The sequence below is a fragment of the Sphaeroforma arctica genome (assembly GCF_001186125.1).
Source record: "Sphaeroforma arctica JP610 unplaced genomic scaffold supercont1.291, whole genome shotgun sequence".
Lineage (NCBI taxonomy): Eukaryota > Ichthyosporea > Ichthyophonida > Sphaeroforma > Sphaeroforma arctica.
This window is the reverse complement of record NW_014040267.1, coordinates 2,679-22,293: the sequence shown is the minus strand read 5'-3', so window position 1 is coordinate 22,293 and position 19,615 is coordinate 2,679. Positions and strand designations below refer to the sequence as shown.

The 19,615-nt window shown below is 40.4% G+C and overlaps 2 protein-coding genes across 2 annotated transcripts; both read right to left on the bottom strand.

Moving 5' to 3' along the window:
• Positions 1-13,168: 13,168 nt before the first annotated feature.
• SARC_04881 (hypothetical protein) lies at positions 13,169-13,501 on the bottom strand (the record flags this gene model as incomplete). The annotated part of the gene is made up of 1 exon (XM_014301261.1): positions 13,169-13,501. The coding sequence occupies one exon, from the start codon at positions 13,499-13,501 to the stop codon at positions 13,169-13,171; it is 333 nt and encodes a 110-aa protein (XP_014156736.1).
• Positions 13,502-16,776: 3,275 nt separating this feature from the next.
• On the bottom strand, positions 16,777-19,251 carry SARC_04880 (hypothetical protein; the record flags this gene model as incomplete). The annotated part of the gene is made up of 3 exons (XM_014301260.1): positions 16,777-16,865; positions 18,165-18,298; positions 19,196-19,251. 3 exons carry the CDS (start codon positions 19,249-19,251, stop codon positions 16,777-16,779), a joined length of 279 nt encoding a protein of 92 aa, XP_014156735.1.
• Positions 19,252-19,615: the final 364 nt, after the last annotated feature.

Here is a 19,615-nt window from a genome sequence, read left to right as displayed (position 1 = left end):
GATCGCATGTACGGTTAACTCAGTCTTTCTGCAAAGTACTTGAGCTCCTTTGCGTAGATTACACAATAGATATGGGTACATGAGCTGTGGATATGTGTTCAATATACTACATAAAAGATTAATCATATAGAATATTGGCTTTCGAAGAAAGAAAATATCTATCAAACTGATTTTATATATTACACATGTTGGGTAGGATTGATTTGGGGCTGATAAGTGAGCCCTAAACTGTGTCATATTATTAGACCCTATCGAACTGTTCTATAATCTGGAATCATGTCACAGTTATAAACAAATGACTATGAATAAAATACTTTCTATTAGCCTGTAAATATGTACTTAAATAGTAGACAAGCATACCAGTTGCGGTGAAAGACTATATAGTGGTAGCTCTTGTAGATTTTCTTTACGCACAGCAAAATATTTTGCGCCTTACCAATAGCTTACAATAGATTTTCAAATAGCGTTTAAATTGAAGACCGCCTCAGATGTCAGTTACTGTGATCAGCTCTTTATAAACGTAAAACTTTAACGAACATGCCAAATTAAGTTGGTCTCGGTGTTACTGATCTTGGCATCTAACACACGATCGACATGTAGTATTTCAGCTTTCTTCAGAAAAAGGAACATCACAATGACAGATTGTGATTGCCATGTTATATCCCGATTCGGTTTTTGGTCGTAGACTAACAATATACTTCATAAACAGAAGCCGTGAGCACTACATTGATTTCTCGTCAGGATTTTTATTACTTTATCAAGACACAGGTACAGCCCCGTTGGTCCCGTATATATCTGCAGCGAGTTATAAATATATCTATTCTGGAGTAGAATACAATTTTTTCGATTATTGGAACTCAAACCTTAAAAATAATGATGAAATCACAAAACAGTCTTATAAAATAATAACAAAATGGCAGACAACGGCTTTATACATAAACGCAACATTTATCGTCACTCAAATAAACTTGAAATCAACCATACCTTAAGCACATCTAGGGCTGGGGACAGTGTATGTCGAGGTTGGGAGTATATTGGGGAGAGGAGGGCACTTCTATGAGCGCTCGTAAATTTGATAAGCAGGTTCAATATCAAAGTAGTAAATTAAGTGAATGACTGAACCAACTAAATTGGGTGAATGGCTGAACCAATTAACCAAGTACTAGATTGGCACGAGCGCAACATATGTTTCCTTTTGCCAATTGCCTAGGCAAACTATCAACGTTACTATTCATTATTCATGCTCTAGTTTTTGCCTTCAAAAACAAATTGAGTTGTTCTACTAATCGTAACCAGCGTTGAAAGCATTTTTTCCTTTTGCTGTCAGCTGCGAGCATTTAGGGATAGTATTATTATTATTATTTTCAATCTGGGGTATATTTTTAGCTTATTATAATATACACTGATAAGCTAGTACAAGGGCAATGAACATGCCTGCCTCAACTACAGTAAGTGATACCAAAATAATAATTAATACTTCTTGTTTGATTTGTGCATTCTCACCGATGCTTGATAAGAGAGGTGCAATTGGAACAACGTTGCGGTAGAGATGCTTTCGGACAAATTATTGACACGAGTAGAGTACTCCATGAAAAAAAACAATGAAGTCAGTAAAATGATCGCACTACGAAACCTTTGTTACCTATGAGTGAAAAAAAGACCTGCTCTATTTATCGAATAGGTGCAGTTTTCCAAAACGATGGCGACGAGATTTGATATAATATAACTTAACACTTGCACACTGCAATCACCTGAGTAACTTATATATAGTCGTTGGTCATAATTGTATTATGTTTGAGCATGTCAAGAAGTTGGAGACAAGGAGTGCATTGTTAGGCAACCAAAAACACATCCCAGTATGCTTTCTCTGTAATATATTGGCTTTGCACAAGAATTTCTCTATCGCTCAAAGACGGCTAAGAGTTCACTTGCGCAATAATAATCTGCGGCAGACAAATAACCCGATTCTAGGTGTAGCTTACTATCAACACCTCGCTAAAAACCAATAGATGATACAGGTAGAGGTTTAGCTCGTAGGAAATACGAATGAAAGTCGCAGTGCTGGGAACAATTGAGCATTCGAGAAGGTATCAACACGCTAATAAAAGTATACACTCAATTGAAAAAAGGCCTATTATGCAATCTATATGTACAATACCCTTTACCAAATCCTACAAGCATGTTGGATACTAGTCCAGTCGATATATGAACGTGATTGACGAACAGGAATGGCAGGTTTATTTATGAGTAACTTCACACTTGTTTTGGTGAATATATTTTATTTTTAAACTTCTATGGGTAGATCTCATAATGTCCCTCATTTTTCAACGTCGTATCAATAAGAAGAAAAAGACAGCCTAAGTGTAAGCAGAACCGTTCACATTCTGAAGTTCATAATTGAACCGACTTCTGATTCGAAAATCGGAGTGTACACTAACTAATACAAGAATAAAAGGATAGACCAACAAATGTTCTACACGGGACTTCTGTAGCAGATGCAAATTTCAATGCCTAATTCCTGAAGAAGAAGTAGTCAATTCTCAGCCCGACTGCCATATTCGTTACCGTTTACACAAAACATATTGATAATTTGTCTAAAGTGGCAGCTAATTCAGCAGCGTACTTGTATCCATAAGCTAAATGGTAACTTGCCCTGATCCTAATACTTACACTAATAGTTGGTTATATACACTATATAACAATTTTATGCGACCGCAGTAAAAATTATACCCACTTAGATAGCAATAACGAATTTGGCGAGTTTCCGACGATCCCACGTTTTTTGCACTGATGCCTATGAGAATACTAATTGTATCTTTCATATATACTGACATTGATATATCGACAATTGATCTAGAGCGAGAGCTAGTTTAGCGACATACTCGTAACAATAGGATAAATAGTAACTCTCTCTGATCTTGATATTTGTCATGTCACTTAATTGGGTTTATACACTAAAAAATAATAATATTCGACCATTGTAGAATTTATATCTAGCAAGTCGGATATGGCTTGTTTCCGACGATCCCACGTGATTTACATTCATGTCGATATAAACTTAATACTCATATCTCACAAATTTACTACGGCATTTGGCCATGAAAAAGAAATGGGGTTTATAACCAAGAGTTTTTACTCCGCGAGGCAGTAAAAACTCACAACCAATCGCAAACAACCGTTGACATTCAACCCAACTACTCAAAATGATGTGCCGTTACAGTAAGACTGTTTGGTTTTGTGGTCAATCTAATATGGAGGGATATGAAACAAGCTTGCCTGTTCCGGTACACACAAAACATCAATCAATCGATATTTACACCAAAGTCCGAGCCCAAACATCAGCATGATAAAAAAACTCGGTGTAAACTTTGGTCACAAACTGTGTGATTGCTGCGTCACCGACGATGATGGGTGAACCTGATGAGCACTACAACTTTGACGAAGTGAATAAAACGACCGCCAAACAGAATCTTTCAAACAACTAATGATTTAATGGAGCATATCAAGACTTCAAATCGTATAACGACAAAAAAATAATCGCAGACCATGACACTGTGTATTTTACTAGATAAGCTGCACTCAGAGCGGGGCCTGAAAGATTGATCCCGAATTCCAGTGTCTGCCATGGAATGTGAGGTATTGACTTACCCAGGTGGCTCCGTATAACGACGATAAAAATAAATGCAGACCATGACACTGTGTAATTTACTAGATAAGCTGCACTCAGAGCTGGGCCCGAAAGCTTGATCCCGAATTACAGTGTCCGCCATGGGATGTGCGGTATTGACCCTCCCAGGTGGCTCATGTATTGAGTATTGAGCAGCTACTAGTGCAGGTCCTTCAAACTGAAGCGTACAGTTTATGGTGTACAGCTCTGATGGGCTCGAATATGATTACATGTAAGAAATGGATCGGATACCGACTTATCGAAAAGTACCGAATGAACGCAGTGCGATGTCGCCGGGAGGAAATAGGTATGTAATAAATTATATATGTGATGGGAAATGTACACCTATATTGAACAACGTCTTTAAGGTGAGCAAAAGGGGGTTTCTCTTGAGCTGCCCGGTAGCCAACAGGATATGTGCAATTCGCGCATTTATAATCATTTGCCCCTTTAAATCATAACTACTAGAGCAGGGAATAGCATACATCTGCAAATCATTCCCATTGCAATCGTGTACAATCTGCAGGTTCACTTAGCGCTAATAAATTTTGAGAGCATAGTCGGGAAAGTCGTTAGATTGAAGGTTCTCGTGATTGAACATAGCTGTTTGGAATTTTTTTTATTTCACACCACGATTTCGAAGCAATTATTACTTATAAATGGGCAGAATCTTCGACTATATAAACTAGTCAAGCGACAACTTTTATTATTTTCATCGGATACAGACTTCTCGAGAAATACCGAATGAACGTAGTGCGATTTCGTCATGAGGAAATATGTATGTATTGAAATAAACATGCATTGACAAATGTACATCCAAACCCCGCAACAACGTAGCAAGGGCATTGTATTAGCAGCGCAGTTTCTCTCTTGATCTCCCTGATAGCTGCCAAGCACCATGCCATTCGCACATTTAATTTTATTGTCCCCTTTAAACTTAACAACCGGAGCAGGAAACGGCACACAACTAGATATTATTTCCGTCCCAGTCGTACACAATTTGAGGCTCACTTGGCTTTGAGAAATTTTGTGCACAAAGTCGGGAAAGTCGTTAGATTAAAGGGTGTCGTAATGATACATAATTGTTTGGTGAACTTTTATTCCACACCACGATTTCGAATCAATTACTGCAATTAGGTAGTACACATAATCGTTGTATTTAGTATATAAATATCCTACACGATGACTTTTATTTTTCAGCAACGTGCCTGCATATACTTAATCACTACTAGCGAATTCGTGGGCGAATCGGTGCACCTAATCTTTTAGTAGCATACGAACGGAGGTGAAATATAAACTGCGCAGAGGGCACTACTGACAAAGCAGTACCCAAGACTACCCAGCGCCAGATTATGAAAGCGAAAAGAGTGTGGTAGTTGAAAATTAATTATAATTGTGATTCACAACGTCCATATCACATACGTCAATAGTCGGCCTAATACATACTGTATCGAGGTCGGCACAGAAGCAGGATGTATTGGTCATATGATGAACAGTAGGCGTTGGATTTTTTTCTGTTCGAATCGTCTAATATGTGGATTCTGTCAACGTTCCTGACGTTCCTAAGACAGTCTTCCTGCTAAAGCAAAAAAATCAGGTGGATCAGTATCTGTGCAGAAAAATTACACACCTAGTTCCCCCCGTCATTGCGATAAATTGATCCTATACTGGTATTCTATACCGAGAATATCTCATTTCGGTCGTGGTACGACTAAGATATTGATCATTTGAACTATCACAAAATTTACGTTAAACATATGTAGAACCATTATGGATATCATTTTGTATACATACAGATACCGATACTTGAAAGTGCTAGCACTTTGATACTTATACTAGCCAGTGGTTATTTGTGCTACTAGAAGGTGTGACCAAACAAACAATCGAACCACTTTGTATTTTGATGTCATTAGGATTCCCCCACTGATAGTAGGAGCCGTTATAATTTTTATGTGGTCTAAGAAAGTATCAACATTGTTTAACTCTTGCAAACAGTTTACATTTTTTATTACGGATTAGAAAGATTTGAAAAATATGAATATACCCCGCTTGGACAACGGCATTGTCGGGCTCGTCAAATCTTCAATTTAAGACACAAGCATTACAATATTTTATTGCCGGGTGAAGTAAGTTCGTAGGCAGATTTTCAGCTCAGTGCATACAGTTATCGTCCGCCAGAGGGCACGAACAATCTTGGGATATGTAGCGATCAATAATCAAGTAGACTTAAAACCACATCGAAACCAGTCGTTTGATCGATCCTGCGCTGGATAGCGCGATAAAATAAAGGCAGCTGAGAACATTCTATAGGGCACCTCAATATTTAAAGGGGCGGCAAAGTGCGGATAACATCCTGCTAGAAAACGACAAGCTATGTATGTGACGTATCAACAGTTTTAAAACTTGAAGTGCGAATATATTATATCAATTGAATTTTTATCGCGGGCTCGTCACGTTTTTTTCAAAGCTATTTTACGTTGATGTAAAATTTTGTACTGAATTTAATTTGACTGCACATTGTGAGAGTACATTTTGCGTACATGTACCTTCAGGAAGAGCAGCTATTCAAGTTATGTACGATATATTTTTCTAAGATAATAAAATGGAGTGGCGTGGTGTATAATATTTTGCGAGCCTAATCATGTCACTTTATCTCCATCTTCTATTTAAGACTTGATGTACTCTTATGCTTGTATTATAAGTGGTTAAGTAGACATACCAGCTTTCTGGAGTACTCTATCGAAGGCAGACCCTGACTGTAACACCACCAGGCCACACGAGGTGCCCCAATTGCTGATACTGTCTACTAAATGAAAATTAAATCACCGTAAAAGAGCACCCCTGGGGATATGTGTATATTTTCGGATGGATAAAAGTGACATACAACCTTGCGTATATCTCTATATGAATGTTTATTTTGTATAAATTGCTAATGTAGGAATAATTTCTTTTTAAAATACCTGCCTTAGGTGACGGTGCGAGTAAATCTAATTCATCGTAAAACTCAAACTACAATCAGAAATATAAGAAGCTGTTATTGACCAACCCATTTGGAATAAATAGAATACGGTACCTTTCTGGTATAAAAACTGAACGAAAGTTGAATAATAGGCAAGAGTGTCTTCCGGACGGGTTCAAAGGGTTTTAAGATGATGCTCCTACATCCATGTATCGGGCTGCATGTACTTCGGAGAAGCCTCGATTTTGTTCGTGGCCTATGATAGAAGTACGAGATATCATAATCAAACTACAGGCGCATGACTCTTTAGCCCACCTCAATTGAAAAAACGAAAGCTTCATTTTCTCGAGGTGTAGATGTACACGAAAACAGGCTACCAAATGCGAAACCGCACCTCATTTCGTCTCTGGGATCGGTAACGCAGATGATTAGATAGTTCCAGCCACACCGGGTAGTCTAAGAATACTTGTCTAGAAAATGACTCAATTTATCAATCTTTCACGTGCCAAAGTCACATTCATGTGACTAGAAAGCGATATATCAACGCTCAGAACATAGAAACGAAAAAAATGACTGATGGATAACATCAGACGACGGGCACAGAGGCTAGCCCAACAATACTCTCTTAAATAATTTATCAATTTATAAGGGACCTACGTGATAGAGATTCTCTTATTCGACTAGCAAGCGACATGTTAATAGGTAGAGGATAAAAAGGGACATCAGATAAATGGGAGATTGTGCTTTTTTAATATATACATGAAACCATTTTTCAAACACAATTGTAAAGGAAAATACCTATGCATGTTCCACCCGCGGCTTAGACGGATTATTGTTTTCCCCAATCTGTAGGTTTGTCCTTCATCCGAGGACTTGTTCGTTTACAGCCGAGCATTTTGTACAGAGGCTCGGCACGTCTCGCATATTCAGGTATGAACCGCCGTACTTACGAACATAGGCCCAGGAAGCTCCTTAATTCCCTTGTATTGTGCGGTGTAGGCCATTCCGAGATTTCTTTGCTGCAGTCCGGATCAATCATCACTCCACTAGCAATACATACACGCCCAAGTAGCTGCATGCTCGTATCTCTAATGGAGAGCTTCTCACCCGTTAGCATTATGTTTCGTGTGCTCATCGCGGTAAATGCCGTGTCGAGGGTTAAAAGCAATTGATCTATTGTCTCGCCTCCAGCCCTTCCGTCGTCTAGTCTGCGTATATCTTTGAGATGAGGTACTACTTGGCTGCAGAAGATAGTTACACTGGTCTTGAGACCCTGTGGTAATACTCGATGTTCGTATTTGGCTTGCGGTGTGGAGAAGGTCAAGTATTTTCTTGATGCTTCATCTATACATTCAGTGAAGTATCCGTTTTTAAGATCCCATGTGGCAAAGTACTTAAATCCCGTAGATTCGCCGGAGCATTCTTCTATTGAGACCAATATCCAATCCTTGTAGACAAAAGCCTTGTTTATAGCGCGAAGATCCGTAACCAACCGCCATTTCCCATTTTTCTTTGGAATTATCAGGCACGGAGGATTATTCTGAGTTTGAATATCGCAATATGCCCCTCTTACACAAAACAGCGGCCCTCTCCTCCACAACATCTTGCTGGATCTTAAATAGGGGGTATTGCTTTATGTATATTGGATTTCCATGATTGAATTTTATGTGTGTTTGGATCCACATCCATGAACTTGTTATCATCTGCACCATGATCAAATAAATTCGTGTGTTTGATAAGCAGTCTTTCCACCATCTCAAGTTATTCTGATGACAGATTTGGAGGATGTTTATATTTGAATGGTATGAGCTCCCTTTTCTCTTCTTCCGTTAGTCGTTAGTATGGTTTTGAGTTGTGCAGCGCGTTCACCACTGATTGTTGAATAGCATCTCCATCGAATATCTCTCTCATTAACGAAATCCATGGTACCAACGGTGGTGTTACACGGCTCCACTGGATTATTTGTCAGGTTCGTTATCAGTAACCGAACCTTGCCTTCGCTTTGGTATCTCGCACTCACGACCAATGACGCTGCAACCATTTGTTCCGAATCCGTGTTTGGAGTGAAAACTGCTAGTGGTAGCGCTCTTTTGACTTCTTCTGCCCTAACTTTGACGATCTTAGATGCATTGGGGGAAATAATTTGGCATCCGATCACGTGTATATTGACAACCTGTTTTGCCGGTAGCACTGTGATGTTGTTCATCGTTTTGAGGGTCATTGTAGCATCTAGGGACCAGAATACCAAAAAGCTAATACAAATCCCTAAACCTCAGAATCATCAAATATTGAGTTTTGGAATTAGCATTCAAATATTCCTAGTATTAGTCATAAGAAATATCAGCGGTAGAACCGGTAAGCTATACCGGGACCTCGCGTGTGAGAGAAACACTCAAGTAGAAATTTGAGTCTAGTGAAATAGAAAACACAAATAAAGACTAAGTTCGGTTCTCTCAGAGTAAGGACTTTTCTTAGCTGAGATAATCGTACTTGAGAAGAGATCTATAGTATCATTTGACTCGTACCTTTCAGCTACTCTCCATACTCTACATTTTTACAATATCCTTACTTAGATAAGTCAACAATTATCGAAGTATACTGAAGAAGACGCACAACTGACTACGGTCTTCAAAAACTCTATAGCTAATATAAACTTTATTATGAAGAGAAAGAACCGAGAAGGCAAGCGGAGGAAAGAACTGACTCAGAGGAAAGACCAATAGCCAACCAGGAGCAGAAACTTTGTGCTGCAAGAAGACAGAAGTGAGAAGATACAGCAGAGGCTCCCCACACCACGAGACTTTGAAGGAAAGAACCAAGGTAAATATGTCGTGTTCCAGGAGTAGGCTGGAAGGACGAGAATCTGAGTGTTGAGGTGTAAGAGACCATATATGAATGTTGGGGTGAATATCCAGGTGTAAAATTATTACGATGGTTAAATAGTCAATACAGTTGGGAAATTTCAGACAAGAAAAACACTTACGTCAGGGACCCTAAGCATCAACATGAGACAGCCCACACATAAGGTCACACAAATCGAGATAGCACTTGCAACAAAGTACAGGAACAAATCTTAGTGGCTAGGAAGACAAATTCACTAGTTAGTATCACACATCAGCGAAGGCACACAAATCCCTAATGCGTACAAGAATGGGATCTCCAACATGCACATGTACAGAGGAGAAAAGATCTATTCACAGAGCAGATGCATAGAGAGGCAATACCAACCACGGTCAAATGCGTTCAAGACGAGTCACCAACTAGTATAGTCACAAGGCAATCAGGAATAACCTGATAACAGCAATAACTATGGCGCACAGCTCCTAATCTTGATGCAAAGGCTTTATTCGCGATCATCACCATCACAAAGAGAGCTAGTAAAATTCTAAATCAGAATAGAGAAACAAACTAAGCAAACTCATAGGAGATTAACAAGCTGGCAATACAACAAGGATAAACAGACAACATTCACAAATGTCACCAGTCACAATCAAATCACAAAGAGATTATAACATTTCAATTACAAAGAGATTATAACATATCATTAGAAACAACAGAACGTGTACACACAAACCCAAGATCTGACGCAACAATAGTACGCCCGCAAGCAAATCAACATTAGGACCACTAGTACGTAAAGATTGCAAGAGCAGCGACATCAAAGTGCAATAGAAAGTCAGCTCTTGATACTATAGCTCTCATGGTTACAAGCCACAAGAGAGACAAGTCTAAAATCACATTTGAACATGCCTAAATCACATCTGAACATGCCCACTAGGACATAAGAGTAGCAAATAAAAGCAAACACACAGTCACAATCGAGGCTCCACGAGCAAAGACAAGAAGTAAACATACAGTCACAGCTTGGGTTCCACAAAGACACCAAACTGATCGATGAACAAAAATCCCACAATCAAATGCAATCAGCATCACAAATGGTTAAGGAAGTTCAAAGACAAGATAGAGATATCAGAACCAGCAACAATAAAAGTAAAATGTATCAGGGGCGCACATACCCACAAGGAAACATACACTTCTATTGAAATCAGATCAAGAAACCACAACGAGAGACATGGCATTAGAGATGCGTGACTCACACACAGGCAAGACATCAAACTAATAAAATGCACAAAATGGGAAGGTATGTATCGGTTACACGCGAATATATATAACATCTCGGTACACAGAACAAAATCATGTCGTATTACGAACCGATTGCATACATGAAACAAAAACATGAGACAGTATTAAGATGAGTATCGAAGGATGAGTAATATCATAAGCAATCAGTAAGAACACAACGTGTAACACAACAGAACTACTGTAAAGACGAGAACACACAGGAACAATCAGTCCCACACATAACATCAAAAGTGTCGAACGCAGACAAGCAGTTCAAGGAACTTAAGAGAACAATTATCATTTCGACACACAAATAACATCTTCGATGATATCACCATAAACAGTTCGGTACGAGACGAACATCTCAGGTGACATCACCAACACAAGAGTTCGGTACAAGACCGAACATCTTAGGTGACATCAACAGGACCGGACATCTAGTTAAAATCACATAATTTTTTCCTTCACATTTGACAAAACAAGCACAAGTAAAGTCACACGTGACGAAATAAGCTGAACCAACAAACACCATTTACCTCTCCCCAATCACAGGGAGGAACATAACAAGCTACCGCACAACACAGAACGGTAAACACTTCCCACAGAAGTGCAGCAAAGTGTGACCTCTACAAAAGTAAGTGAGATAAAATCAATTTCTATTTTCATTTTCATACAAATTACTAGCAAAGACAAAGGAGTGAAGCACACATTCCCAGTCAATATAGCACAAGTATTTACTAATAACTTGCAACACATACACACCCACACAGTCAGCTCAAGATGCCAACAGTAACCAGAGCAGGCGTGTATGGGGGTGAAGGGGATGGCAGCCCAGCAGGGGGGCCAAGCCCAGGCAGTGGGTCACGTGCAGGTCTGTAATTGTCTAGCTGCGATCCATCATGCAACGTCAACTTGATACACATTCTACCCTCGCTAACAACATACTGATCATAAAATGGCACTCCCAGGAGCATTGCGAAATTCGGCGTCGGGATCCCATGCAGTGCAGAAAATGTTTCTAAGATTGTGTTTCTAAGATTGCGTGGCCATGTATTCTCATGCGAAGAGTGATCTTGCATGGCGAGGATTGGTGCAGCATAATCCTTTGATGAATGGTTCTGCAGGATGTATGCTGATGATGCTCTCTAGGTGTTGGTTCTGAATTCGCTTCACAGTGGATATTAAATAGCAGAACTGTCCGTTATCATCTAGCAGACATGTATGGCTAAAGCTAGCAAGTCTTACATCCAAATACTTTAGCATGCTCGCAGTTTAATCACCTAACGTGTGTATGCGTACATCCTTCCCCTCGCTTAACAGTCGAAAAATCACCTTCTGTTGATTTTGATCACTTATATTCATTTCCCTTCAAGTAGCCGATTATGCTCTTCCATCCGACAATTTCGCGTGACTGCTCAGTGGTAGTTTTTTTATTGCTTCGCTGAACGTTATTTAAGCTGACCTGTCCAATATTACTCTTTTGGACACATATATCATCTCGCTTGTAGTGGGGCTATTTAGCAGTGTGTGCTTACCATTACAGCGTGCACAGGTATGACGAGGATCCGCTGGTGCTCGCTTTTTGGTACGAGTCAATAGTTCGGCAATCATATTATCTTCAGTGCATTGCATTCTTCTGTGCGAACCTAGGCATCTAAGGCATTCGTCAGAATGTATTGTGCTAACAGATTGAGAATGAGAATTATTCATAGTTCTAGCAGCGCCTCCCGTCTCGTTATATTTTGCCTTTTTTGCCCTGCATTCCATTGTGGCGTGAGATTTGTTCTTCCCATGAACGATGCAATACAGGGTTCGTTCGATCCTGTTATGGCTGTTACGCTTCCTCTTCAACAGCCCACGACACGGATCCGTGTTGTGCGAGTTGTTTGCGCCATGCATAGCGCACTCGTACTTATTGATTAAAGTTGAATCTGACGTGATATTCCCAATAGCAGGGGGGGGGGTTGTTTTTTTTCCAATATGTTCTTTCAATAGCGCGGAATACTTAACGCACGAGTTTGTAATTTACTGATGTAGTCAGGTAGATCCTTTGGATTCGCCAAAGAGTTGTATCCAGCCATAACTAGCGGAAGTCTGTTTGTTATGAACGTTTCCTTTTGTTCCCATGTCCATCCAGCAACATTCATGACAGGAACCATGGGTTGAATCCATTCAGAAAATGTCGTACTCAGGTCATATTTTCCTTCGCTCTCCAGGATCTTGTTATGCTCATTCCTCTGCTCAACCGTGATTTGACAGCTCAGCACTGCCTGTATCAACAATACTGAAGTTGGTAGTATCGAATCCCTGTATTTCTCAATCACAGATCATCAACCCATGATTCTTCTCTGCCCAATTCTGCAATGAAGTGACACGTTCACCCGGTTCCATGGCGTGTACAAAAATTGCCTCTGTTGTGGTCAACGATAGGTTTTGCTTGGGATTTGGACAGAATTCATCAACCCATGATTCTTCTCTGCCCAATTCTGCAATGAAGTGACACGTTCACCCGGTTCCATGGCGTGTTCAAAAATTGCCTCTGTTGTGGTCAACGATAGGGTTTGCTTGGGATTTGGATAGAACTGAGCCAGTTGTTTGACCTGTCTCTCAAACCATTTCTCAATATCCCACGGAGCATCCACCTCGTTTGAAATTTTGCGCTTACTAATCGCAGTTTCTAAGTCACACGGCCTTGGCATCGTCACAGGGTCGCTGATCGTAGGGCGTCTTTTTCTTTCTGAGATAGATGTCATGATCTGGCATGTATCGTTTCATTATCGGCCATGCCCAAAATCGCATTCCTTCTGGGCTCCCATCAAAACTCGTTCGCTATAGATATAGTCATTTCTTCACCATATAGTGATGCATCGGATACACCATCAGGGAGAGTACAAATATATGGGCCATAATAGTCAAGAGGTCCCTCCTCATTACGAAATCATATTTGTTCAGTTCGTATGACATCCTTTATTATTGGATCTGGTTTGAAAAAATTGCTGCTTAGTCAAGGTTGATTCCAATATGCTTTTCGAAGCTATTTCCCGAGCCGTCATATATCCGTCACAATTTAGTCTGAATTCATTTCCTCTCAGAAGCTACCTTGTTTCCCTACTGTCTTAGGGGAGCATTTCAGCTGCGGATTTGCACCTCTAATGGGCATTAATTGAGATACCATCTCAATTGGGAATTTCGTGATCTCGGCTTCGTAATCTGGTGATATGGTGATCTTTTTCTACACTCGCAGGTATTTCAATCATCGTCAGCTGGTTGAGTAAATATTAATAGGGAATGCGAATACACCATCATCTCGTCGTTCAGATGATCGTTGTAATAAGGTATATTTTAGGTAGTGTTCGTCTTAATGAATTGAACATAGTGTGGACGTATTGAATTGTGTTGAACTTCAAATGTTACTCAGCTATTTCTGAGAGCGAATATATTAGTGCTTTATGCGAATTCTTGCCATGCTCCAAATGTTGCGCGAAAAGTCATTGGTAGAAATTGATTCGTTGTAAATAGTTTTATAAATCATCAAACACATCATTTTTGTATTGTGTATTGTTATCAGGCGTATGTATCAATGGAAGATATATTGCTTGATGACAGTTGATAAAGTAGTAAGCCATTACGTTGTATTTGAAAAAAAATGTTCGCTTGTCGGGCTCTAGATATAAATTTGCCCCTTGTCACGATAAAATCCATGTGTTATATAGTTCTATTACGATTGTGTCGTGTCGCGCCACCTCTCAGAGACTACGTCTCCTTACTACAAGTAGAGGGGTTCTTCTGCTAAGGAGTTGCACCCTTAACGCGACCATACCGAGGCGACCACTAAGGTAAAGCGCCTCGAGGAAAGTCATTTACGCGTAGCATACATAAAACATATACGTCAATTTAATGCGCACATTTTTACCTCGCGCAGTATGATAGATGAGGCGTGCACGCACATAAACCAAGTTAACACACAAAAAAAAAGGTTGGTCAGAGGCGTGAAGGCATGCCCTCTATAAATTGCTATGCAAATTTCATTCGTATTCATTTCATAAGCAATGTAAGTGTCTGGCGCTTTATATACATAGTTGCCTTGAGAATAAGAAGTGACAAGAGAAGAAAGACTTATGCTTTCAGAACCTGGCAACATGCTGGGGCACGCCTGCCCTTTCACGGACTTTAGCCGTAGTATGTTGCATAATGGTCAGCGCGTGAGATACATTCAGCGTTAGTGTTTGACAGTCCAAACAAGGTAGAACTTTGAATACCCATACAACAAAGACACATATTTCCGGAACAGCGGTTATAAACATTTTTTTGTACCATGCCAGGAGGTAGAAAGTTGATGACAAAACGTATGGTTATTCATACTATCAACCGAATTATTCACCGCGGAATCAGTTGGTCCGTCAACGGATATTTTCATCAGGTGGTCTGCTACTTCGAATTTGCGTTTCGTATCGATAGGGATAATATTACTTATTCAGAATAGTGGTGGCCTGCTTCTTCGAAATTGCGGGACAAAGTCAGGCTATCATAAATCGCTTGCAGATCCCATGCTGCATATACAATTTGAATATGGTACCTCTAACAAATCCTTTTTACTATTCCCTTCCGCTTCTCACACATCCATTGGCTGTTTCTGCTACATATAGAGCCTAACGTATAACAGCTGACTGGTACGAAAATTTTCAATGGTCACATAAAAGCATTTTAATTAGAATCTAGCATTATTTCTGCACATAGTCTTTGTGGGTGCAATCAACAGCAGTATGGCCTTCCACGTAGCAGCCCTAACTACCGTCGTTGTTACTGTTAGCGACATGTGAGACTCAAACTATGCCACTGAGCGTGACAGCCTCCTTTCTTCTTGCCGAACACAATATCAGAATATTTATGGGTATTCAAGTAGTTGCGAGGTTTAGTCGAAGGTCCACATGTTCATCCACAACGCTTTTATTCACGGGTATTAAATAGTCGGTGAATCTGGCTTCCGAGACAGAATCCACAGGGCTTCAGCCAAAAACATACATGCACAATTAGTCTATATATTTTCTTTCACACATGCTTTACGAGATACAACTTGAAGCGTATGCGTTCTAACAAATGTATATTAAACAGGTATTCATATATATATTTGTAAATCTAATTTGAGTGAGCTGATAAATACATTTGAAAGATATAAAACTTAATTCCAAATTCGAATACGGAGAGGACCCACAGTAGATCCCCAAAGCCTGGAAGGTCGCATATCAAAATATTATAACATCGAAAGGATGGCGAGAAATTTAAATATTGTCTGTTCTTTTTTCAGGAGGTTATGTGTCGGCTTATGATAAAATACAACTAAGCGAACAGCATCCTTCCTATTGAACTAAAAGCACCCGCCTCTCTTAGAACATTCCCCTTGGTGCAATTGCATTTCTCAACACCTAAGTATCAAGGAATTCGAGCAACGAGATGGTAGGACGCACAACAAGCTATTGTCTCTCTTCTTGTCAGAGTCTGTGAGTAGCAGACCAGCCGGTTGAAACCATTCAAACGCGATATCGGATGCACAATTTTGAAAATTTATTAATCAATTATCAGTCATCGCTCGGGTCGCAGGGTGTCCCTGATCTAATGGTGATTGGCTGTGTCGGCCTGTAAAAGAGTTGAAATGACAGCGTGAGTAGTTGCTTCAATCGCCCTCAAATATAGTTCTCCATACAGCACAGATGAGACGGCGGCAAGCGTATTCCACAATTCCACATTTGTGCTAGTTGATACGTACGTAACTACGATTTGCCTCCTCATACCCCAAGTGTTGAGAACAACGGTACTTCGTCGAGAAATCGAGCACAAATTTGCGAGGCTACGGGTGCGACTACAACTTGCTGAGACAGATTTTGTGGACTTGACGGGAGGTGCTCTTCTCCTCGATACTTTCGGATACGCGTGCAAAAGACTAGATATAACATATAAAGTTCAAACTGCGCATCTGACGAATATAAGGAGACAACTAATGATAGTGAAAGTTAAGAGCGAGGTGACGCACTCACCGATCTTTAGAGTCCGTGTCCACTTGTCCAATGCGATCTATTATCTCCAAACCCGACTTTATCCTTCCGAAAACAGTGTGTTTACCTGTGAAGGGTCGAAATCGTTCACGAGTTGGTGGGGTAGTTTATGAGTGTAACAATTTCGCAGGCCGACCATAAAATTAAGCACATGTTACTTCCAGGCGGCCTATTTCAACTACAGAACATCAATTGATATTATGAACAACATGCTCAGGATGCGCGGAGGAGGGCGTTATCGAAGATTACGAACAGTGGCATTCAAGAAGTGCTGAACTAATTACATTCGAGAAAACTTGGATGTAATCGGCGTGAAAATGAGATACTTCTATCGAGTGCGTTCAACTTTGTGTCCTATATTCCATATAGTGTGTGCCACCTTAATTCGCACTCTCATATACACCTCAAAGCGAATATGTACCTAAAAGAAAGAATATCCACTCTTGTAACACATTCAATTTTTGCCACATATAAATGATGACGAATTATGATGGTGATGGTGATGGTGAGGGCACATACTGCAAGCATCTATTGGCAATTTTTAGATAGTATATGCAGTGGGTGCGTCAGAGCCCGTAGCAATACTTGCAAGAATTCCAAAGTTAATCGTGCCGAACACAACCAGACAAAAATAGCTACGCAAACGTACAATAAGGTTCTTGCTATGTGCTAGCACACACATCATTCACGAACTGCAAAGGGTGCAGTATCACACTGATAGGGCTTATGGACTTAGAGTCCTGCATCCCAACAAATACAAATCGCCCACCAGAGAATAAAAGAACTCGCACGTGCGTAGTATAAAATAGTACAGTACTTTTCATTTGGGAGTGTTTAAATACTAATAGGCCGTATGGAAATGCCTACGAGAACAATGTGAAAGAAAGGTAAAGTGGGAGGACAGATAGGAGCAGTGATGCTTCACAAGAGTTACTGTATGATGTATGAAATTGCTTGAAAGCGATGCACGCACCCATTTTGACGTACCGACTTACAATTCAAGATAACAGTGTGCAACGAAGCAAACTTCTGACTACACATGTGAAACCACACACACCAGCCGACGAGAATATCACTCATTACTTATTCAACGACAAGATACGAAAATGTACACATGCGTCTTTAAACACATATGCATAATTTTTTTTTGGGTGAGTTATGGAAAGATGCTTCGCTATATTTGTGCTACTACTATGTACAGAAAGATGACCCTGAACTCGCACTATTTTTACACATGTAGACACATACACATATACGCGTATACAAGGGGGATATATATATGGTATAAATAAACACGCGCAAACACGTCGCAATATGATCTGGTCTATAGACCTATCCGCACTCTGGCCAGTAGTAAACAACCTACCATCGAGATGTGCTGAGGGTGCTAAAGTGATAAAGAATTGACTTCCATTGGTGTTCGGTCCGGAGTTGGCCATGGACAGAATACCAGCGCCGGTGTGTTTCAGCTCTCGAGTTATCTCGTCTTCGAATTTGCGGCTGAGTGTCGAGTGGGGTGGAATGATACAGAGAAGTGAACGGCACGCACAGAACATATACATTGACCATCAGGTACTTAAACGAACAGAAGCACATGCATTGGACGTGCTACAGACAATCACCACCCACCAGACGCTAGTACGAACGCACCAACTACGAATGAAGATTCTAAAATGCGACGGCATAAAGCCGTCAATGTGTTCGCGGGGTTGTATGCTGAGCCGTGTTTGAGATGTGTTTGAGATGCGAACGCGTCCGTGACCTACTAACGGCATCAGCTCGAGCGGAGTACAACTGGAAATGTAGGGTTAGCAAAGGACACTCTAAATATGAACAGAATAGTCGTCAGTAGTTGAAGACTATCGGTACACCTACGAGGTTGTATCGGACGGGTGCAACTACGAACGCCGCACAGCGATATAGCTACAGTGTAAGTGACAAGCGTTCTGGGTACTACGGAAGATTGTTGGAACGCACACCCGATGATGCATATCCCACTCCGATGATAACGAGGCGAGGAACTCATGTAATCTCATATATACAGGAAAACATCCCAGCAACGATCATTGGTATGAAACACACAGGCTGATGGATCCGCCAGTTCGGGTTGCACTGACTCTATACACACAACCGCTACCCTATGCAAAGCAAGCAGCGTATAATTTCGCCGCGTAAGTGGCATGCGATAGCAAGCCCGCACAACGCACACATGCATACCCCACTTATGAACGAACACTGTACCCGAAGCATATAGTAAACGCCAAACAATACATATAAACGCATGAAGCACGCACATGCTATTTAAGGACAATGTATATATAAGCATGGACCACGCGCATACTATCACAGGGAGTGGGTAAGACACGGCATGCATTTGTACTTTGCACGAGCACATACCCGTATATCGACTCGCCGCCCCGGCCCGTGGCAGTGGGATCGCCGCCCTGTATCATAAAGTCTCTGATAACTCTATGGAATACGGTACCGTTGTAGTATTTTCTCCTGGCCTAAATCGTAGTAAGCAGAGGACAGGCGGAAGTGAGAGTGTTGGGAGAAACTTGCGTGAACTATGATGCACGATGAAATGGGATTCGAGATTTGATCACGATTGAGAAGTATACTTCTCAACTGGCCAACAGCAATTAGAGGTAGGATTGTTGGTGTCGAGCGATGAACAAGATAAAAGCAAGGAAAAAGTGTACAGGAACATTCTATACACACACACACACACACACACACACACACACACATATATATATATATAATATATATATATATATATATATATATATATATATATATATATATATATATATA